The 24,493-nt window shown below is 34.6% G+C and overlaps 1 protein-coding gene across 4 annotated transcripts; it reads right to left on the bottom strand.

Annotated features, from left to right (window-relative positions):
• Window positions 1–14,067: 14,067 nt before the first annotated feature.
• On the bottom strand, window positions 14,068–21,062 carry LOC131610097 (U-box domain-containing protein 3-like). Of its 4 annotated transcripts, none has more exons than XR_009286399.1 (6): window positions 20,812–21,061; window positions 20,291–20,571; window positions 20,029–20,145; window positions 16,605–19,514; window positions 14,483–14,603; window positions 14,068–14,330 (listed from the first exon to the last, which is right to left on the bottom strand). XR_009286399.1 is itself a non-coding variant. In XM_058881965.1 (6 exons), the coding sequence occupies exons 3-6, from the start codon at window positions 20,564–20,566 to the stop codon at window positions 14,538–14,540; spliced, it is 3,369 nt and encodes a 1,122-aa protein (XP_058737948.1). In that variant the 5' UTR covers window positions 20,567–20,571; window positions 20,666–20,715; window positions 20,812–21,061; the 3' UTR covers window positions 14,068–14,537. The 4 variants fall into 4 exon arrangements, 3 of the variants coding, with proteins under 3 accessions (XP_058737948.1, XP_058737947.1, XP_058737946.1); XM_058881965.1 differs by adding an exon at window positions 20,666–20,715 and having other exon boundaries at window positions 14,068–14,603; XM_058881964.1 differs by having other exon boundaries at window positions 14,068–14,603; window positions 16,605–19,502; window positions 20,812–21,062.
• Window positions 21,063–24,493: the final 3,431 nt, after the last annotated feature.

Genomic DNA, 24,493 nt, shown 5'->3' with positions numbered 1-24,493 from the left:
CAAGCAAGTATAACCAAATCAGCAATGGAAACTTTCTCAGATGATTAGGTCACACACCCAGAATATTCAGAACTGCAAGAAGAAAAAGGGAAAAAGCTTTCCACGAAGTCACTATAGTATATGTTATCTTCAAACCCCTACAAAATATCTCAAACCTCTTGATGAAAGCTTAATTGTTTGGATGAAGTTGAAAAGGGGTGATATTGACGGTCTACAAGACATCGAAATCAAACACGGTGAATGGAGTCCCCATCCCCATGTCAACAATGACATATGTATATGTATAAAAAAATCTCCCCTTGCACTCTATGGCCTCATTAGGCTGGTCGTCTCATCCTCAATACACGAGTCTAATAAGACATCATCTTTGTCCCTAGTGGTGGATAAATAGCTTTTTTACTAATGAAGCTGCATTGTTTGTGCTAGTGAAGACATAACTAATGGTGTCAACTATGCCATTTAGCGGACAATACTTGTAAATGCCTGTTAGAATCCAAAATATGGATAGTTTGGTAATTACTTTTGTGGTATTTCAATAACTCCTTTCCTTACTTTTGATTCAACTACGTTTATAATCGTGTAAATAAATAAAATCAAGTTTTAGTAGTAAATATGTAATTTACTAGTTTTTCTTATATGTTTTGAAGGTATTTTTCATTTTTGGGAAAGCTTTGGAGAATAGTTGTGAAAGATGTCACTTTGGAGCAAGTTTTGAAGAATTGTGGATTAGCAAGCTCCGCCAAGCGGCAGTCTAGCGCGCTATCTAGAGGCAAATGAGAATTCTTGTTCAGCAAGGTCCGCTAAGCGGCCTTCTAGCGGGCTTTCCAGAGGTGAATCGTGTTTCCAGTTCCGCTTAACGGCCTCATTCCGCTTAGCGGACCCTTGCGTGGCAGAAAATATTTTAGCTAGTCCGCTTAGCGGCCCTCTGTGCGCTAAGCGGGATTACTTTTTGAAGGACACTACTTTTAGGCACTTGGAGATATTTTAAGGGTTAATTTTATCTTTTTCTCATTCCTACCAACCAAGAACATTCTAGGGCAAGAGAAGAAGAGAGAATCTCATAAAGCATTCAAGATTTCTCAAGCATATTTCTTCATCATCTTTGGATTTTTATGCTAGAAAATCTTGTGTTGATGTTTGTTGTTGAAGCTATGAAGAGATAAATTTCTCATGTGTCAAGATTAGAGTTAGTTAGCTTGTATAGTATGTATTTAGTTTGATATTTTGTGTATGAACCTTGTGGATGATTAATATATGGTGAATATCTTTGTTATGCATGTTTATATGTTGTTTTGATGCACTATTGAGATATATGTTTCAAATCTTGATCTAATGATATTCATCTATCAATAAACAAACGCTAGAGATAGATTTGTGAGTTGATAATCACTTGTATCAAGTTTTAAAGATTATTATGTTGATTGTCGGCATGAGAGATCATCTGACGGTTAATATGATAATATTCACGATATTTCTTTAGAGATAAACGGTATCGAGAGGATACGTGGTTGTATTAATCATTAATATGTTCATACACATGATCATTAGAGTATATACAAAGCAAGTTAACGAAAACTAATCTTGACACAGTTTTACCAAATCGTTTTTAAACCCTAGTTTATTATCTTTAATTACTTTTCATGTTTTTTACATCTTATGACACCAAACCCTTTCAAAACCTTAACTCAAAATACATTAAACTGTAGAACAGCGGTAGTATCACATCAATCCCTGAGGAAACGATAAAGGAAATACTTACCCTTTTAACAATGCCATCAACGATTTTTTCTGCCATGGGAAAGAAGAGGACAAAACAAGGTCATTATCACTACTTTGGTCATAATTGAAGCTACTAGAGCTACTATCGTAGCGCCTAAACATTACCAATTCTACAAGTTTCCAATCAACCATCTCATCATGTTACCTTGAATTTGCTAAACAAGGTTTCCACATCCCTCATCTTTCCTCGTGTGTTTAATACTCTATTAAAGTATTGTTCTCATCATGCTCTCTAATATACACCATGACTCAGTCATGTAAAAAAAGATAAGGGAAAATAGGTCTCTTTAGGGTCATAGTTGTCATTATTATAGTCTATAGGGTCATAGAAATCGTTATTATGGTAGAATATCAAGGGTCTTTATCACAAGCATGAAAAATTGAAACAACAACCCTGATCATTTATTCATTCCTAAGAAAACTTTGATCATTTTATCACATTAAATACACCATTTGCCTCAAAGTTTTGTTGCTCTTAGGCGAGTTGTCGTCTAATTTTCACAAAACATCATGATAAAAAATAAACATGAATGTTCACGTCAATAAGCACTCCAATTGGTGTTGACTTCAAAGATGCATAACCACTTCGCTCTTACATGTCTCATGCCTGAGGGTGTGAATAGGATTGTCCTAGGCTAACCACTTCTTCTTTATAAGACTCGTGCTTGAGGGAGTATGAACAAGATAGTCCTAGCTTAAATTCTTTTCCCTTACAGGTCTCGTGCTTGACGAATTATAGACTAAAATATCGTTGGTCGACCCTAAAGAGCTCGATCCATTATGAAAGGGTGGGACCACATGATGTGCATGTGATCAACCTTCTCTCGTCCATAAGTGTATTGTATCTCATAAGAGAATGTGTTTAGCCACATGTTGAGTGAATCCAATATCTAAAATACTCTACCACTTTCTGCATTAGAGGAATGACTCACCCATCCTTAAAATAAGTCAAAATTTAGAGGCATATGACCTAGGTTGTAGGTGTTAGACCCGGTCTCTCACTGGCCTCCTCTATTAGAGGACTGTGTATATACATATCCAAGAAAATAGATGAATTAGAATCATTCAACTTTTACATATTATAATTAATAAATCATCTTGTGCTCGATAAAATAAACAGAAATCCTACCATTGTACTCACTTTTAATTACAATTACATAACTAAATATTAAATTCTCAAACTAAAAATATTTTAAATTGACTACCTAAATTTTTAAATTACATCTCATCGGGTCCTTGAATTTATAAATCTAAATACAATTTATTTAAAATTTTAAAGATTTAACTAAAATTCGAGGACTCAAAACCAAATTATATTAATCTGGATAAATATTTACAAAATTTAAAAGCTCAGAGACGTACATAGCAATTAAAATATTAAATATATGTGGCAACTATTTATAGAGTAATTACATTTCATTCGTTTTAAATTATAACTATATAAAAATATTAACTGTTTCTCAACCTTATCGTTTTATACTATGGATGGAATAATTTTTGTATGGATTTAAATTTAATGAGTTGATTCAATTATTTACAATTTGATGATGACAAAAAAAAAAAGTAAATGGGGTTGAGTAGGTCCAATGTTAATTACGTGATGGTACTAAAGGAGTCAGTAACTCAACTACAACTAGGAGTTAGCCCTGCTACAGATCAGAGACAGCTGGTGGTCCATAAAGCAATAAATCTTCAACGGGCTTCTGCTTCTATCTTTAAGGAGACAACTAGTACTTAACTTCTGTCTAATTAATGAATCAATTCTTCAACCTCATGCAACTCTCTTTCTTTCACCACTCACTTCAACATGCGTGCACCTAAACAATTTCTAAAAAGTAAATACTAGTCAGTATCCCTATCTCTGTCACATTGATTTCTTTGATGTTGAATGGTAATTTGAGAGTGAGAATAAGATAATATTTAAAATAATATGTATGTTGTTTTTTCCTTTTGTTTTGTATATAGTAAAAGGCTAAAATTGATTTCGTCCAATCTGACGAGAGATGAAGAGAATTGTCGAATAATATATGTTGCGTGTTGGGTTTGGTGTTGGTATTGTTGTTGGGTGGTGAACGGTTGTAGATATTATTGTGGTATACTTGTTGAGTGGTGTATGGTGGATGGTATTGTTGTTGTTGATTTGATGTCGACGCCCAACGTGTGCGTGGGTCGACCAAATACCTCGGTTCAGCCACAAACATTTCAGAGTTAGTAACCGATATGTACCATGTGATATATTGACGTGTGTGTTGCATACGATGTTCATCGGGGAAAATAGGAAACAACAACACATGTTGGGCACGTCTCCTCCACATCCTACACCACTCTGGTGCAAAATCTTGCTAATTATCAATATTCCACCGGCCGTCAACCCTTTTTTGATGCCAAGGATCAAGCAAGTTGGGTCAGACGAAATATCTTGAAGCATGCCGAACTGCATTTTAACTCGGTCGCTATGGTGCATCTCCACAACATAGAACCGTATGATTGCAGTTTTTGCAGTCCAAATTTCTACATCTTCTTGGTTGAGTTGATGCTCCAAACCCAAATATGGTCTCCAAATAAACTGCAAATAAACTTAAATTAATGATAACGATTAAAGATAAATAAATTAAAAGAAGAAAATTTTATAGGTAATGCATACATCGCCTTTCCAAGGTGATCCAAAAGATTACGATACGAAGAAAGATGTCGTTGAGGATTCTTCGTGTAATCCATGCCTGTTACGCAAAACCAAAAACAAAGAGATTTAATAAATTATTTATAAATATTTATCATTAATCGAGATAAAATAGATAGCGTTGTAGACTTACTTTGTTGCGTTGGGGAAGCTGAATATCATGTCGTTCATGGGGTTAAGAGAGTCCAATCTCCACCAACCCCATACTTGTAGCAAGAGGGCGCATCCATAAAAAGTACAAGCGTCTTTTTTTGCATTCTTACATAATGTAGCGTATAGAAAGGCTAAAACAGCGGAACCCCAACTATACTCTCTTGTTTGGTTAAAATCTCTAAGCAATGGTAAATACAACATATTGACACTATTACTTGTACTTTCGGGAAATAACAGGTAACCAAACAATATCATAATGTAATTTATAGCTTTTACTATTTTTTGTTCCTCGGTTGAGTGTTCATTCAATTGAAGACTCTCATAATGTGTCTTAAGTTGGGATAGAAAAATACCTTGACCCTTCGCATCAACTTGACCTAACATATTTCTACCCAACGATTTCTCACATAGAGCATTGGGTAGTTGAACTGGACCATTCACCTCATTACTGTCAATAGGGAGACCCAACAACATATACACATCTTCTAAGGTGACGGTACATTCACCAATGGGGAGATGAAACGTGTGTGTTTCAGGTTTCCATCTTTTTAACACTACAAGTATGAACCTCGTATCAATCGTGGTGTTTGTAATGTTTATAACATGTCCAAAACCGGGTTGTTGTAGATATGGTATGATAAGCGAATCGGGAGACATAAAACCGTGTCCACGACATCGAAATCTCGACGCATCCTAAACAAATAAATGAATAAATAAATGAATATGTAAACGAATATGTAAATTAATATATGTAAAATATACAAATGAATATGTAAAACTTACATATGCGATAATGTTTTCTATTGTGCCTCTATGTTTATCGCCCATGGAGAGAAGAGCCATAATTTAAAGTTTGATAGAAATGATATATGAGATTGTAAGAGAGTGTGTAGTAGAGAGTGTTAGAATTGATGATGAATAACAAAATCAAACAAGTATATTTATAGGGGAGTGTTGAGATGATAAATTTAAAGGGGTGGTTGTAGTTGCATGCATGACACACACATGTCTTCGTTGTTTTAGGATGGCTTCGTTGTAACCGCTATGGTAAAATCAACATATTTTAGGATGACTTCGTTGTTTGCACAAATAGGTGAAAGATGGGACGCGGTGTTACGAGCTGGACAATTGTGGAGTGAATGTTGCATAAGATTTATCAAGGTAGAAGGTGTGAAGGCCAACACACATATGGTTACAAGGTTTGACCGACATAACCAGAATTTCATGGTCAAAGAGACAATCGATCACAACAAAGGGCTACCAAGACAAGAGTATAGGGTTCTACTAGAAGAACGCTGGTGCGATTGCAGAAAGTCAAACATTTCGTATGCCTTGCTCCCATGTCATTGCAGCATGTGCCGATTCTCACTTAGATGCATTAACATTTCTGTCTCCCATTTACAAGTCTGAGACCTTGCTCCACGTATACAACAATGACTTTGCAGTGGTAGCAAAGAGTATTATTGGCCTGCGTACAAGGGGGGAATTGTTTGGCACAACGACCAAATGCGGAGAAATAAAAAGGGTCGTCCCAAAAGCAAGCGTATCACAACTGAAATGGACGAGCTTGACAAACTAGAAAGAAAGTGTGGTTTATGTCGTCAAGTCGGACACAATACAAAAAATTGTCCCACTCGTGCTAGTGGTTCAACAAATTGAAATTTGTATGCACACTTCTTTTAAGATCTAAACATGTCTTTTTTATTAACATTTGTTACAACACATACGATTCTTAAAAATAAAATGATATAACGATTTAAAAACAACACATACATCGGATAAAAAAACGTCAACAACACGATAAAATATCTAAGAAATTACAAGCACCAAAACAATGTCATCAGAACCGTGCATCATCATCATCATTACGTCTCTGTCTCTTTCAACTTCCTCCAACCAAGTGCGAGACGTTCCAGTTGCAAGTGAGGTGGCGGTTCTTCTTCTCTGGATTCTTCTAATTTCTTCGTCCGTTGGGATGTCCCCGTCTAACCAGCGTTTCAACTCTCTCTTAAGACACTTCATGGAATGGATGTGCCAAAATTTTATTTTAATCGGAGGTTTGACGGCCGAGAAAAATACATACCCATCTCTTGTGAAAATCTCAGAAGCCATGATGATAAAATTTGGGAGGAAATAAGAAGATTTAGTGAGAAAGTGTGAAGAATGGTGGAGAAAGAGGGAGTATTATTTATAGAAAACACATATACAAGGAGGAGTCATATGAGATGACTCCTCCTCCTAAAAAATGAATGGAGACGTCATATGACATGACTTGTTGTACAGAATGTGCCATGTCAAATGGCGCCTAGGGCAAAGTAAAAGTGAAAAAGCCTTCTCAGATGCACCTTAGTGTAAAAGATTTCTGAAACCTGATTATTTGCGTAATTTTCTCCGAAACATAATTATTTGCGTAATTTCTTTTAATACATGATTATTTTTTTAAAAAAAAATCAAATAATCAATCCGTTTCTTCTTAGATTTTATAATTAATAAAAAACATTTGAGATTTTAAAGTGGAAAATATTTCAAATCGACAGGATATATATAGGATTGTGAATATAAGTATGTGAGGGAGAGTCATTAAGCATTGAAATAAAACGTATAGAATAATTTCGTACTACCTTCTTATTTAACTATGTCATATATCAATTGGCAATTGCAATGCCCACCATGAAAAAGCACTAGAGTTAAAACGAGACATGATGTTTTTCTTTTAGGGATCAAAAGTCTACAAAGCTAGCAGTCACTTGTGTTGTGTACACATGGTTTGTATGTACGGTTTACCATAGATACACTAAATGGGTAAATTTGCAATTTCAAATTGCTCATAGTTCAGGTGAGTCCCACATCCAAATTGGACTATATATCCAAAATCTGTACGTTTGTTTTTGTATTGGAAGAAAACCAAAGCCTACTATTGCTGTTTTTGTCGAGCTTTTCAACCAGAAATTTCATTATTACAATTAGAAGTATTCTTATTTTTTTTGAACAGCCAAAAGAATAAAGACTTTATTAATAAAACAAGGCATAAGAAATGCCATTACAGTCCAGCTACCGGTAGCCATAAGAAATGCCATTAGAAGTATTCTTATTGTTTGTTGAAAACAACAATACACCTAATTAGGTTTAAAGAAACTAGAAAGAAGTGGTCTACAATAATATTAGAAGTATCAGAAATAGTAAACAAAAACACTTTACATTCAACATTTTGCCTATGTTCCATGATTACACTTAAGCTAACTTGAACGATTAATTTTATGGAAGAATGAACTGAAAAATAGTACACATACGAAAACGCTGTGAAATAGAAAAGAAGAAAAAAAAAATCAAGTTGAACATGGGACAGTCTCGTACATCCGTCACCTGGGAAAATCATACACTGCACGCAAAAATAACCATGCAAAGCTTGATTTTATAGATCATATTGTTTTGGAAAATATGACTAGTTTTGTCTATGAATATTTTACTGGACATTTTATCAACATATTAGCCAACTTTTTCTAAGTAGATAAGACAAATATTATATATATAATTATATATATATATATATATATATATATATATATATATATATATATATATATATATATATATATATATATATATATATATATATTCTAAAATCTAAAATCAAAAATGGAAAAAGAAGCGGTATGGAGTAAGGAGCGGTGGTAACGGAAGATTTAAATTTTAGGTGCAGTGGAGAAATGGCTCATCTATAAGGATAGCACTCTAACACTCAAGTCATTATGTAAGAGAGAAGAGTGAATTGAAATTGAGTGCTTGAACTTGGCGTCTTCTCTATATATAGTAGAGAAGAAATAACAATTTTTTTATTTGTTAGGAGTAAATTGTGGAAAGTCGTTGGATGTGAATGCAGTTAAGATTATTTGTGATCACCTTGAGGAGAGTCCTCGCATGCTAAATTGGTTCTGAAAGGATTACAATTCCTTCAAAGTGGTCGGTTAGGGTCGCTATGGTCAGCCCAGAATAGTAACTCCTCAAGCTCGTGTTTGTGCTTAGCAAGGCAAGGGCTTGCTACTTTAGCCTCGGCTGCCGACTACTCTGGTGTTTACGTTCAGGAGAGCAAAAGGGAGACGTCTCAATGTTTTGGGAATTCGCTACTTCAAACATCTTTTCGAATATGTCATCATTACGACACTTAGAAACTTGAACACTTAAGTATTGTGTGCGAGTGATTTGACACGTTTGGCATAGTCTAATTCCTTCCTTTTGTATGGTAGAGTATAGTTCTTGAAGAGTCAACATTGTTTTTATTCGAGTCATTTTTTCAATTTATAGCATATCTTATTCTTTTACCTTTTGCTTTCCTGCATCTAAAAAAATTAGTGCATTATTTTACTCATGACTTTTCAATATTACACACAAAGAGGTTGTACTTTACATTTAAACAACATATATTATGATAGAGTAGGGATTGTGATTACTTAGAAGTATAATTTATATTATTGTTATTTAATTTGTAATGTTTTTTAGAATGTTATTAGGACCTTAAAATATTATTGAGGTGGGCTTTAATTAGTTATTGGGCCTTTAGTTATTATCCTCTACTACTATATATGTACTCATTGAGAGATGACAAAATTATCAATGAAATTAAAGTTATCTTTTTATCTCTATTTTCTTAGTTTGTTTTTAATGCCTTTTCTCTTTTATTGTTGAAACCCTAATTTTATTAGCTTTGATAGGAATCTTCCTATCAATTGGTGCTTTCATCCATGTACTGAAATCCTCTTGTGGATTATCCTTATCATACACCTTCATATCATCCATGGAGTATTACTCCCACCTTTCCCACAAACCCTTCTTTTACATCTCCTACTACATCTTCATTTCCATCTTTTCCATGGGAACTTTTTACACCTTGTTACGCTCATGTTGGATCATCATCACCAAGTTTGTATCCAAATCATGGGTATTCACCACATCCATCTAATGCCAACCCATATTCGTCTTATTCATCATCTCATTATTCATATTACTATAATAATTATCATCAACAACTCCAACCAATAAACACCTTTTCCACAATTTATCATCAATATCAAATCCATTCTAGAAATAGAAGAGATTTTGAGAAGTATCTCCAAGTATCTCATTCCTCTTTTAAGAAAAAGAAACAAAAACAACTCAAGCCAGGAGATTTGGAAAAGCCGTTTTTTTACCAACTCAAAAAAGTGTTGTTTCAGATCTCAGAATCAATCATGGATAGCGACGACGATTTTGAACCATCGCCTCCTTCTCCCATCATGGAACGAAAACTGACGCATTTGAAACAGGCATCTAAGGTTTCTGAAAACCCTCTACCTTCCTCTCCTCCTATCAAATTACCTTCATCAATTAGTCATAAATACACAACAACCCTAGCTTCCATTTCTCTCACACCTATCTCTTCACTCTTGCGCCAAAACTGTTCGACCAAATTCCCCAACCAAAATCTCTCAAATCAATACAAGATGTATGTCGTTAAGAGAGACGGGCGTCAAAAGACTGTTCAATTCGATAAGATTACGACGCACTTGAAGAAACTCAGTTACGACTTAAGCACTGAGCACTGTGACCCTGTTTTGGTCTCTCAGAAGGTTTGTGCTGGTGTTTATTGTTGAGGCGGTAAAGCGGCAAGCAACAAAAATTAGGAAGTATTACTCCGGGAAAAATTATCGTCTCCACAGGGATCAGTGCATTGAACTGCCGTTCAACAGTTTCTATAGTTATGAGTTTGATTTTGAATGAATTTAAATATGAAAACGGAAAAGTAAATATTAACACAAAAAGAATTCATTCTTTAGATAGAAGAAACTATCAAGTATTGCATATAATCTACTCTTCACAAACTTAAACTTATTGACCGAATATACTCAACTTGTAACCTATCAATATTACCACATGTCAACAACACAACCCACAACATTATCTAAGTGACGATCTCTCAGACACCTAAACAACACATGAGAAATCCGAGCTTCCCGTAAATGTCGATCTCTCAGACAAACACGACCACTCAGACGCATTAAGCACTGACACTAAGTGATTATCAACCTAATCCATCTCTGCAATTAAGTTAATAGAAAATCATCCTAGATAAGCATTAGAGCCCTACATCTCTATAGCAACTCAAACACATAGCAACAAAGCAACAATCTAAGACAATAATCCATAAAAATATGAAAGCAAGCTTTATATAACATAATAGTCAACAAATATACATGAGATCATAGTAGATCTACATAAAACCCACAAATGAAACCACAAAGAGAAGAAAAGAAGAAAAACCCAAAAATCTCCCGGTTTGTCGGCTCCGATTGATGAAGGATTCAACCCCGGATCATCCATTTGACAGCTCCAATGTGTTTTCTAGCATCTTTCCACTCAAAAAATGCTATTGGATGGATTGGAGCTCTAAAATATCCAACCATCCTTGAAAAAATGATTTCCAACAGCTTTATTGCGTTTTCTGCCGACACTGCTTCGCCCGGCGACTAAAATGGTTCGCCCGGCGACTCCAGGCAGTAGCAAATCACATTTTTGGGCCAGTCGGGCTCGCCCGGCGAGCCTAATCCTTCGCCCGGCGAGTGACACCAGTAGCAGAAAATTTTTGCATTGTTTCGGCCATAACTTGAGAACCGTAACTCCGATTTGCGCCCGGTTCGAAGCGTTGGAAAGCTTATTCCATGCTCTATCAAATAATGAATGAATATCAACTAAATTGATGATTTATTTTTATTTGATTTTGAGATTTATTCGTTGATTAGTTGCTTCCGTTGCTCAAAATCGCGCGTTTGAAGCCATGTCTTCGACACTTTATTGCTCATGCTCCAAATACGCCTCAATACCTACAAAATGAATAGAAAACTATCAAATGATACATAAATGAATCAAAAACACAAGTATACACAAACTAAACGTATTTACATAAAAGTTGGGTTTATTCAACTGAAATTAACAACAAAAAGTCGATAAGTGCACTAAAAAGTATATGCAAAAATAGCTACAATTTGCACTTATCATTTATAGAGGTGTGACTACTAGTTAACTCGATGAATTGGCCGCTGAAACTGCCGTCGACATGACGGCTAACCACCGTGATTATGCTTCTTTGGCGGCTAGGATTGTTGTTTCGAATCTGCATAAGAACACTAAGGAATCGTTTTCTGCAACTGTGAAGATTATGTACAATTATTTTAATCATAGATCTGGGAAGAAAGCTCTGTTGATTGCTGATGATGTCTATGAAATAATCATTGAGAATTCGACTCGATTGAACAGTGAGATAATTTATGACAGGGATTTTGACTATGATTACTTTGGATTAAACCCTTGAGAGGTCTTATATGTTGAAAGTTGATGGGACTGTTGTTGAGAGGCCTCAACATATGATAATGAGGGTTTCTGTTGGAATTCACAAGCATGATATTGAATCTCTGTTAAGACTTATCATTTGATGACTCATAGATGGATTACTCATGCTTCTCCAACTCTTTCCAATGCTGGTACACCTAGGGCCAAGGGTGGCAAGAACCAAAAGGTTTTTGCACCGAGTGTTCTTGTTGTGAAAGGGCAGAATTTGCTAGTTAGTGCTGATGAAGAGAAGGAGATGACTTCTAATATTTCAGACTGTGAGCAATACAACAAGTCTGATTTTCTAGAAGAATACACTGATGCTAAATTTTTTGTCATCAAGTCTTATAGTGAGGATGACATTCACAAAAGCATCAAGTATAATGTATGGGCCAGCACACAAAACGGCAACAAGAAGCCTGATGGCGCCTACCAATAGGCTCAGCAGAAACCTGGTGGCTGCCCTATTTTCCTTTTGTTCTTTGTTAATACAAGTGGGCAGTTAGTTGGGCTTGCTGAGATGTTTGGACCTGTTGATTTTAACAAAAGTTTGGAGTACTGGCAGCAAGACAAGTGGGATGGTGGTTCTAGCTCAACTAACAATCATTTTTCAAATTCAATTTTAGATCATCCGGTATTTATACCTGCAAATTTAAGAAACGTTGTTCGAAATACATCTAGACCTTTGAGTACTGCACATTTAAGTGTTCCTGGAAATGTCGCTGCCCTGGATATTAGAGTTGCTGCCTTTGAAGCTCAGGTTGGGCTTCATCTAGAGTTGGAACAGGATGATATGGCATCTGCAGTGGCTGATAAATGTATAGAGCTCGTGGAGAACGAGAAAATAGAAGATTTTGAAGCTCTGAATGTTCGTGCTAGAGCTCTAAAAGGGCTTATTGAACTTGTTAAGGGAGATATTAAATCAAATGAACCTTACTTTGACATATCTCTACGCACGAAGCTATGCGAAGGCACTGCTGCTCTATCGTATGCGGAGTTCCAAAAAACAAGGCAGAACTACTCAATGGCGAAAGCGATTTACCAGAATGTTATAGAAGGAGTCGTTGACCTTAAAGAAAGTGTCAATGTATACTTAGGAGGTGGTAACATGAACATGGAGGGTTTAATGATGGGGTCATGTGTGCTTTAGGACAGCTTGAATCACATTTAGGTAACTTCTATAACGCAGAGGAGCATTTGACAAAGGCATTAACTAAGGCAGAAGAGATCTATGGAGAAAAACATCCCAAGGTAGTTGTTGTCTTAACATGTATGGCTCTTATGTATAGGCGTAAAGAAACAGGACCACTAGGTGTTGTCTTAACATGTATGGCTCTTATGTATAGGCGTAAAGCAACAGGACCACTGAATCCCACCATGTTAAAGATAAGAATCATGGTGATCTCAATGGCAACAATTCCACCAGTGACTCAAGATAAATTTCCTGTTATGATTATTTAGTTTAAGCAATGGAATCTGGGACTAATTTTAGAACCTTGAAGACAAGGTTCAAGTGAACTCCGCGACAATGATAGAGTAAGGATTATGATTAATTAGAAGTATAATTTATATTATTGTTATTTAATTTGTAATGCTTTTTAGAATGTTCTTAGGACCTTAAAATACTATTGAGGTGGGCTTTAATTAGTTATTGGGCCTTTAGTTATTATCCTCTACTACTACTATATATGTACTCATTGAGAGATGACAAAATTATCAATGAAATCAAAGTTATCTTTTTATCTCTATTTTCTTAGTTTGTTTTTAATGTCTTTTCTCTTTTATTGTTGAAACCCTAATTTTATTAGCTTTGATAGAAATCTTCCTATCATATTACACATGACCACAAGCTAATGTCCCCACTGTAAAGGTTAATTCAGTTATTCAAACTTTACATGTTCAACAAACAAGCTTAACATGTCTAGCCTTCCAACAATTTGAATAGCGCTCTCGGCATAACCAATTAACATGGCCGTTTTGAGGGAGTACAAGGCGAGCAACCCCACATGGTCCAAAATTTATCACGTTTAAACGGTGGCTGAATTGGATCTTTTAAAATACTGTCACAATTAAATCGTTGTTAAATAAGACCTCTATTTATTTTGTCATGATTGAACTGCAGCGGCGTCTAAAACACCTCTAACAACTAGTATATTATATAGTATATGGTATACAAGTCAGAGTGAAAGCATGAATTGATCACATGATTGAATACAATTGTGGTAGACCACAAGATTTTATACCATATTTACAAATATATATACAAAAAAGACCAGGGACCACACCAGTTATGACTCTTGACTCTAGCAAAATAGAGTTCAACTTTTGTCGCCAAGCTAAAGCTTCAGAAATAACTTACCTAATATAACACACCTCTTCAATGAGAATGAAACAAAGCCATTAAAACCAACAGAATAAAAGTGAAAACTGTAAGATAAAACCCTCGACACTACTGCGAAGTATACATTTAAAAAGAATAAAAAAATTAGTAATGAAAGTAAACCTACAGACCTTAATAACTGAAAGAGAAAGTGAAGGGCAACAAAATAACCGAAATTGTTTATCTTCATGATTTTCCCCTCCCGTTAGCTCCTTCACGCTGACTACGAAAATGACTGAGAAGTTGTTGTGCCTGCATGTACGTGAACAACATGTTAGTATTTGTTCTACATTTTGGATTATGTTTAGTACCAGAGATACTATATGTCATGACCACCAATGTTTCAGACTCTATGTCTGATAGCGATACTTCTTCCATTTTGGTGTATCCGGACTTCATAGTCCTCACTCGAACCAAACTTCTGCCTAAAAAATAACTGACCTGCTCTTCTTCTATGTGTTCCATTACACATAATTCCAAACTAGGCTAGGGTTGGGCCATTTGTAACGGGCTACACCTTAAACAAGTGTGCCTAATAGGAGACATACTGATAGAATTCCCCATCGTCTTACTTAGAAGGTATCAAATCAAAGGGAAAATTTATCAAGAAAAACGCAAACTAGATAGTCAGAACTCATAATTTCCTTCATTTTCTTAGGGAAAATGGCAGGGAGAGAGAATGATATGCTGCACGTAATATCTTGGGAAGTAAAATTTCAGCATTTAGTTTCAACAAACCGAATGTGTTAATTATCATGATTAAATCACAAGGCTTGAAAACTGTGGCATAATATTATTAAGAATGTTCTGTGAATATTTCTAAGTTGTATATATATATATATATATATATATATATATATATATATATATATATATATATATATATATATATATATATATATATATATATATATATTATTTTCATGTATAGTTATTCTTATATCTGCCTCTATTTAAGAGAGAAATCCGCACAAATCAATACAATTTAGAATTATTCTTCTCTCGTTTCTTTTAACTTGGTGTCAAGATCTTGATCTAGATCTTAAAATCATAAGATTTTACAATCTCACTCGCTACCAACGATCCCGATCTTAAGCAGAATCGCGTGTTGTAGTCAAATTGTGAAAACAATTGTAAAATCATTGATTTTCGGCGGTCTTTGTCAGTTTCGGGCATGATTGGCCGTTTTCCGGCCACCACCATTAAAAGTGAGAAGGATGACAAGATGCAGAGACAAAACAATTACGGTTCGGCGGGGATGAATGCGTGCCTTTTGAAATGATGAAGTTTTAGATTTAGGGTTTAGAGAATAAACATCTCACTTGTAGGGTTTGTTTTAACTAATTGACATGTGATAATTCTAGTAATTGATCAAATATGTCCCTAATGTCTAACAAATATTCCATGTGGTAGTAATTAAGTATTAAAACTCAATCATACATATCTAAATAATATGAAAGAGTCATTTTCTCACTAATACACTTGCCTACTAACATATATCATGTAAAAATATTTCAACTATGTACTATTATTTTTTCATTTTAATAGGATCTTACGATTTTTGTTGCGATCTTATGTTTTACGATCTTGTTACCCCCTCTTGATCTTATAAAAATAATTGGGTAGGATCTTCCGATCTTAGCTTCAATTTTATATTTTACGATCTTGCTATTTTCTTCCGATCTTATGTAAGATCTCGATCTTGACAACCTTTGAATAGGAGAATAATATTCTTAAAAACACACTGCCTCCAAAGCAGGGGCAGAAGGGTGTTTATGGTGATTCTCATTCAATCCAAATCACCTCTTTTCGACTCAACGGGTCAAACTAGTTTTGATGGTCTCAATCTGTCCTGATGTACACCCACCCAAGAAACTTGCTGGAAACACCATGGGAAACCAGGAAATATGAATAACAAAAAACCAGGTCCTAGAGCACCCAGATCTGTCCCTACAACCCATAAGGTGGAAAAAACCATGCTGAACAATGATCAAATTGAGGAGATCATAAGGTTGCTAAAATCTAGTAGTTCTTTATTTGGTGTTCCTAAAAACTCTATTTTATCTATAGATGGATAACAACTCATCCAAATTCAGTAAAATGACAGTATATTTACATTAACAAAAATCTAATAATCAAAATCGATGGATAACAACTCATCCAAATTCAGCAAAATGACAATATATGTACACTAACAAAAATCTAACAATCAAAATGGATTACAAACTGAAAGAGGGTTAGCTGGTTCCATACCTTTTCCTTTGCTCTTGGCGTGCCAAACTGGGACAATGCAACTATGGGAGGTACAGCTCCTTCTTGAAGAATGAGGGTGCAAAACTTAGGGCTATGAAGGCTAAGTTGCAAGACAATCGATGCAGCATTTTCCTTTCCCCTTTGAGAACCCGATTCCACAAGTTCAACCAGTAAGGGGATTCCCCTTTCACGTACAATTTCTATTCTACCCTCTGGGATTGTTGATAAGTTTGCCAAAAGAGCAACAGCCTTGTCAACCATTCCATCAGCAGGGTCCAATAGCTTAACCAGAAATTTCACAGCTCCAGCTTGAACTATCCGAGCTTTATTCTCGTGAAATATTGATAGGTTAAATAAAGCAGTTGCAGCATCTTTCTTTCCCCTAATAGTTCCAGAAGCTAGAAGCTCCACCAAAGCTTTAACAGCACCAGAGCGACCAATCTTCATCTTATTGTTTTCTGGTACTGAGAGGCTGAATAGAGTTGCAGCCGAATTTTCCTTGGCACCATTATTTCCATTCTTCAAAACATGGATAAGTGGTTCTATGACTCCTGCTTCCATAATCAAGGTCTTGTTGTCTTCATTGATCGATAAATTCAGTATAGCTGTCACAGCATGCTCTTGTGTTATCTTCATGTCTGAATATAGCAGTGGAAGTAAATGCATAATGGCACCACATTTCCCAACAATGATACGGTTTTCCATGTTATGCTTCGTAAGAAGCCGCAATTCTTCGGCAGCAGTAGCTTGTGTTTCTTTTGATTGACTTTGTAGATCTTCAATCAACTTACCGACATGTGCGGTGGTCAATTTATCAGATTCTGTGCTGGAAACAGAATGGGCATCATCTTCTGAACTTGAATGGCTAGTAAAAACAATATTGTTGTTGTAATTATTTTCATTCTCTGTCGTATGATTTTTTGATCCAGGGCTCTGAAATTGCTCTCGTGATGCCGTTGGAAAATTCCCAAATTCTTTATATGCAGGAGAAGCGGGAAACACATTATTATTAATTCCTCCAGACAGAAGCACTTTTTGATTCGTATTTGATATCCCTGACACCGTTGGAACATTTTGATGCTTCTCCTGCACATTTGGATGCTGATTTGATATCCCCGACACATTTTGAGGCTTATGTGATATCCCTACCACCGTTGGAATATTTTGATGCTTCTCCTGCACATTTTGATGTTTATTTGATATCTCCGGCGTCATTGCATTTCTTGATCCAGGGCTTTGAAATTGCTCTCGCGATACCGTTGGAAAATTTTCAACTTCCTTATTTACAGGAGAAGCAGGAAACACACTATTACTAATTTCTCCAGACAGAAGCACATTTTGTTGCTTATTTGATGTCCCTGTTGGAATATTTTGATGCTTCTCCTGCACAATTTGATGCTTATTTGATATCCTTGACACCACTGGAACATTTGGATGCTTCTCCTGTGCATTTTCCTGCTTCTCCTGTACATTTTGTTGTTTATTTGACAACCCTGACACCAATGGAACATTTTGATGCTTCTCCTGTACATTTTCTTGCTTATTTGATACCCCTGACACCATTGGAACATTTTGATGCTTCTCCTGTACATTTTGTTGCTTGTTTGATACCCCTGACACCGTTGGAACATGTTGATGCTTCTCCAGCACATTTTGATGTTTATTGGATATCTCTGGCGTCTTTGCGTTTTTTGATACAGGGCTTTGAAATTGCTCTTGTGATGCCGTTGGAAAATTCCCAAATTCTTTATATGCAGGAGAAGCAGGAAACACACTATTCTTTGTTTCTCCTGACAACAGCACACTTTGATGCTTAGTCGATACCCCTGACACCGTTGGAACGTTTTGATGCTTCTCCTGCACATTTTGATGCTTCTCCTGCACATTTTGATGTTTATTTGATATCCCTGACGTTGTTGCTTTTGATCCAGGGCTTTGAAATTGCTCTTGTGATACCGTTGGAAAATTCGCAACATCTTCATTTGCAGGATAAGCAAGAAACACATTATTATTAATTTCTCCAGACGACATCACATTTGATTGCTTATTTGATATCTGTGACACCTTTTTTGAAACTGACGGTACATAATCAGTACTAGAAATAGAACTTGAAAATGACTCACTTCTGCTATGACTACATGAATGAGCCTGAGATTGTTGCTCAAACATTTCTGTCTCACCTTCACCGCTTAATCTGGAGAACTCATCACCCTTTTGCTTTTCAAATGCATTTCCGGTTTGAAGAGATGATTTTGAATTGGAATTGCTGCTATGCGAAGACCCAAAACTACAGAGTCGATTTAAATCTTGATGCAATAAATAATCTTTGGGGGGTGAACTTTGGGTAGAATTACCCTGCTTTGAATGATGGGGAAGTTCGATGTTATTTTCTTCACACCAACTTGCTATCATAGCTTTAACCGTATAATTGGGAATTAGAATTGCATGGTTAAGTGTCTGATGAGTCTTGGGACAAACATTCAGCCCGTTATCAAGCCAAGTTTGGATGGACTGTCTCTGATATGTTTGACCTGAAGCAACAATAACAGGATCCAACATGAGTTCAAGCGATAAAGGGCATCGGAAGTACGTTGGGACTGAAACATCACTTTTGACTTCAGGGCATTTAGTTTTCATTGCATAATCACGTAAACTGCAAACAAGATTCACAATTTGGTTAATTTTATCCAACTCCCCTTTTGTTTTGTTAACTTCCGCATTCAACCTTTCCTTTTCCACAGCAATACTTTCTTTCAGTAGATCCTGGTTTGACGTCAAATTAAGTAACTCTATAATTTCCCTTTGACGTTCATAGCTAGGCTTAGTATTATCCTTTTGATTTCTCAGCACTTCTTCTATATAGACCGATGTTGATTCCTTCTTAAGACACTTCAGTTCCTGCATATGGTGCTGAAAAAAGTCGCTATCAATTAGCCTCACAACTCTATTGATTGACATCACAACAAATAACTTAACATAAACATTCCTTCCAAATACAGTAGTATCATTTACTATCTTCATTCTTTTCTTTTGAGAGAGGAGAGGTATGGGAAAATAATGACCAAGATGTTCCCATATCGGATAAGATATGGCCGGCAAATATGTTTATATAAGTGGCGGACTTTCCTTGCCTTACAAACTGGTTTTGAAGGGCTAAGTTAGGTACCACCTAAATTCTAAGATGGTGTCAGAGCCTATCCATCAAGACACCCACCATTTATATCAACCCACCAAGCCTAATAGTACTTGGCGTGAGAGGGGGTGTATTGGGAAAAATCCAAATCCTACATTAAATATAGAAAAGGCGAGAAATGAGTTTATAAAGAATGACATTCCTTCCTTTACAAACCGGTTTTGTAGGGTTAAGTTAGGATCAACCCAAATTCTAAAACAGGAAACAAGTAGTTTCAAATTTTGGACATACCTGAAGATTATTCAAAACTGAGGTAGATGAAGTTAACTTATGGAATCTATCAATTATGTGACAAATCCTAAGTGCAGTGTCCTGTAACATTATTAACAGTTCTCCACTTTGAAGAACCTGAAAAATAACAATCCCAAACAACAACAGTTAAAGAGGTTTAAATCCAATTTCAGCCATGTTCAAAACAAAGAGGAACCGGATCCTAAAAAGTTTGAAACAATAACCGCATTACTTTGAGTACAAATAATAACTAACTGCTTACACTATGAACCCTGCTTGTCTTCGGACTCCAATTTTCAATAAACTCCCTAGCTTCATTAACTTGTTTATCCAATTCTTCACATTCTCTATACAAATTCTCATCCAAAGGGACTTTGTAATCAAAAACATCATCAAGCACCGGTTTCAAACACCGCAAAACGGAAACCATATTAGTACAGTTCTTCTGAAGAGGGATAGGCTTCACTGTTTGGCACGAAACTAAATGAATGAATCGAGAAATGCTGTTGATTACACATTTTGCTGAAGCTAGATCCATTTGACCTGTTTTGGTAACACCACATAACAAACTCACATTATAAAATAAAAATAAAAAATAAAAACATCAAAGAAATTAAAAAGGAATTATTTGTACAACTTTTTCATTTTTTTTCCACCAACAGAATTGGAAATCACACAAAACAAAACCTAGAAACCACACAAATGAATCAAAAACTGCAAAAGGAACCTGAAAAAATCATGAAAAAAATGAAAGAAAGATAATTGCAAAATGCATTTGCATACCTAAATGCATGATTCGGAAACAGATCGAGATCAATTGAAATTGAAATTTGTGTGAAATTGAAAGGTGAGTAGTGAAGGGTTTTCCGTATATTCATGGCTGTGTTTTTCCATTCTCAACAAAGTTATACCTGGAAAGGCTGGGAAAAGGGTCCCCGTTCGGGTAACCAAAGGGAATTTTATGATCAAATTCAGAAAAATCATAAGATACAAAAACAGAGGAAAAAATGGGGTTATGATTGTGGGTCCTTAGTAATTTTAATACGGTTGTAGTTGCAGAAATTAGGGGTGATCGCGGTGCGGTTTGGGCGGTTTTGACGAAAAAAATCATCCGAACCGCAAGAGAAAAAATCGTGCGGTTTGGTTTGGTTTGGTTGGCTTTTAAAAAAAATCCGAACCAAACCAAACCAACCTAATGCGGTTTGGTTCGGTGCGGTTGGTTCGGTTTTTTAGAAATATTTTATTGAACCATTCATATACATATAGATGATAACATAACTTTGTATTTAGACATTCATACACTATTAAATAACAACAAAACTCGTCATATTTTGACAATAACTTTCTATTTAGTATGTAAAAATTAAATTAGACAAAAGTGGAATAATAAACATAAAATAATAGTATAAAACAATATAAACATTATTAGAATGAAACAAAAAAATAGAAGATACGAGAGATTAGTGAAGGTGAAAAAGAAAAAACAAAAGAGTTGAGAGATTAGAGAAGAAGATGTGCGATAAAAAGAAACTGAAATAGGGAACATTTGCCTAAAAATGAAAAAGTGAAAAAGAAATAATATAAGAGAGTAGAGATTATAAAAAAAGAGGCAAGATGTATGTGGAAAAGAAGACGCGATAATGCTATTAGAGATTTGAGAAGATCGGGACTAAAATCATGTATAAGGATGAGAAAATTGTTCGTAATCACAAGGTTAAGGTATTATAGATTTAAGTTTGGGTTGGATGTGAGTTAAGTAAAAGTTAGGTTGTAACATAATGCGGTTTGATTCGGTTTGGTTCGGTTTATAAAATACAAACCGCAAACCAAACCGAACCATGCGGTTTTGTTAAAAGATGACCCAAACTAATCCGAACCAAATGCGGTTTTTTGCGGTTTCGGTTTGGTTTGGTTTGGTTTGCGGTTTTCTATTGGGTTGGTTTGGTTTTGATCACCCCTAGCAGAAATTGTTGGGTATTTTTTGGGGAAATAAATCTCTATTTAAAATAAAAGAAAAGGGGTGATGCACTGACATGTCAACCAATCACCGCTCATGTATCCAATTAAATCATTTTTTTATTTTAAAAAAACTTAATGACATGACATATTTATGATTTTCTATTAGATGACAGTGTAAAATTATTTTACACTGTCAGTGCACTACCTTTTAACTCTTAAAATAATATGATATCATTTCTCAATAAATAATTTTGTTAAAGTTTATACTAAATTAATTACTAATAGTATTGTAAAAACTTGTAAGAAAAATAGATTATTTTAAACATGAAATGTAACCCGTGACTGTTCACCGAATTGAGTATAAACTTATCATTTCTAAATTTGCTTAGAAAGTAAACGGAATGTATCGAATAATTAAAAAAATTATTTTGTTTTAACCTTATTTAAAAAAAAATTATGCACACTAACTCTTCTAGAAATTACTACCATACTAAATAACAAAGAGGGGGAAACGTTCCTAAGAAAAATGTTATTTATTTGCATATGAAATCTTCTAGGAAGCCTATTGCATTCATGTGTTATACGAAGGCCCATTAGAAAGATAATTAATTCATTGTTATAATAATTAAGAAAATTATTATTATTTAAAAATATTTATCTAAACTGTTAAACTTCAAATAGTAAGAATAAATTATTAGTATTATTGATGATGTATAATTTGTCAAAGATATAATAGTAATGCCAATTATATATTTAGTATAATAGTAATATTTTTATTAGTATAAATACCTTCTTTTGATTTATGTAACTACATATTAATTCATTTTGAAAGTCATAATTGTTATCATTCTATTTTCTTTTGTTGTGAAAAACTATGGCGGAATTACAAAGTATAATAAGTTTCATACAACAAGAAACCCACAAGGGTAAGAAAAACTAGGGGAGCAATAAGAACACAAAGAATTGATTATAACTGACTGGTATAAAAAGTAGGGAAATAATAAAAACACGAAGAATTGGTTATAACTATTCTTCTTTACTTTCTCTTTTAATCAAGATTACAAGAATAACAAATAACTCTCTCACCCTAAATAGGATTTACATTATGCAATGATGAGATACTAGTATGTTATTTATAATAAACCTAACATACTAAACTAATGGGCTTTTTCAGAAACACCCATTACAAGCTAACGTCAACCCGTGAAGATGATTCCTCACCAACAAAAAAAATCTCTCCAATAGTAGGTCGCGTTGATCTATCTTTCTCTCTGCAAACAGAAGCATGTTAGGATACTCTACCTTGTCTAAAATCGTTTTTGGTTGTCAAATATTTTTTCTACTTGTCTAAAATCATTTTTGGTTGTCAAATATTTTTTCTACAATCAAACAAGCACAACAGAGAGATTCATAACATGAAAATATAAACAAACCAAACCAAAAATTAAATAAAAGGATAATATGGACTCCAATATCCAGACTAAGGGTTCAAATTGTACAATTCGGACTACATGCGAATCCGAGACATGAGTCATATAACAGAGCATGTAAATCCTAAGCTCTAGTGCTCAAAAACTGAATTCAAGGAAATTCAAAACAAACACAAATGGTATTTCTATTACAGTTAAGCCTAAAGTATCATATATATATATATATATATATATATATATATATATATATATATATATATATATATATATATATATATATATATATATATATATATATATATATATATGGGTGTTCAAATCCAAATCAATGCAAATAAAAACCGAAAACCGATCCAAAAAAATCGAAAACCGCAAAAAACCGAAGTTTATTGGATGTGTTTGGATGCCATTTTGTGAGAACCGACGGTTTGGATCGGATTTCGGATTAATTTTTCAAAATCGATCCAAACCAAACCGAACCGCATGTATATGTATTTTGTACTTATTTATTTTTTATTAGTATGGTATGTTACATAAATTTATTATTATATGATAATGAATTTTTTTATCTTATCTATTAGCTTAGTTTAATCTATTTATTTTTATTATTTCATTTATTTCAACTATAATCAACTATAATCGATCATTTTCATTTTATAATATTAATTTTTAATTTACTATATGATATATATTAGATCAAATTTATGAATTATTAGTATTTTTATAATATTAATAAAAATATAATTTGTAATTTGGATATCCAAAAATCGATCCAAATTAAACCGCATTAAATTGGATCGGATCGGATTGGAATTTTTTAAGGTTTTTCTTTAGCCACCTCCCTATGGGGGTCACCCCAACGAAAAACCCAAATTACCCCTGCTTCGGAAATGAACTTTCGAAGCACTTTTTTTTAAAAAAAATTTCCACAATTCGGAAGTGCATCTCCGAAAACACCTCATGGGGGGTGTTTTCGGAGATGAACTTCCGAAAACACCTTTGTTCAGATTTTGGGGGGTTTCGGAAATGAACTTCCGAATTATGCAAAAACTGTGTTTTTTTTTATGTTTTTCTTA

This window comes from Vicia villosa, linkage group LG6, assembly GCF_029867415.1.
Source record: "Vicia villosa cultivar HV-30 ecotype Madison, WI linkage group LG6, Vvil1.0, whole genome shotgun sequence".
Classification (NCBI taxonomy): Eukaryota; Viridiplantae; Streptophyta; class Magnoliopsida; order Fabales; family Fabaceae; genus Vicia; species Vicia villosa.
The sequence above is the reverse complement of the archived record's forward strand: the minus strand, read 5'-3'. Positions and strand labels throughout refer to the sequence as shown.

What these genes read in the sequence shown, in the direction of transcription:
- LOC131610097 (XM_058881963.1), bottom strand. An exon ending in AGACAAGCAGGGTTCATAGT is followed by an intron (nt 20,146 to 20,290) that starts GTAAGCAGTTAG and finishes GTTATTTTTCAG; the next exon opens with GTTCTTCAAAGTGGAGAACT. An exon ending in CGCCAAGAGCAAAGGAAAAG is followed by an intron (nt 14,604 to 16,604) that starts GTATGGAACCAG and finishes ACGTACATGCAG; the next exon opens with GCACAACAACTTCTCAGTCA.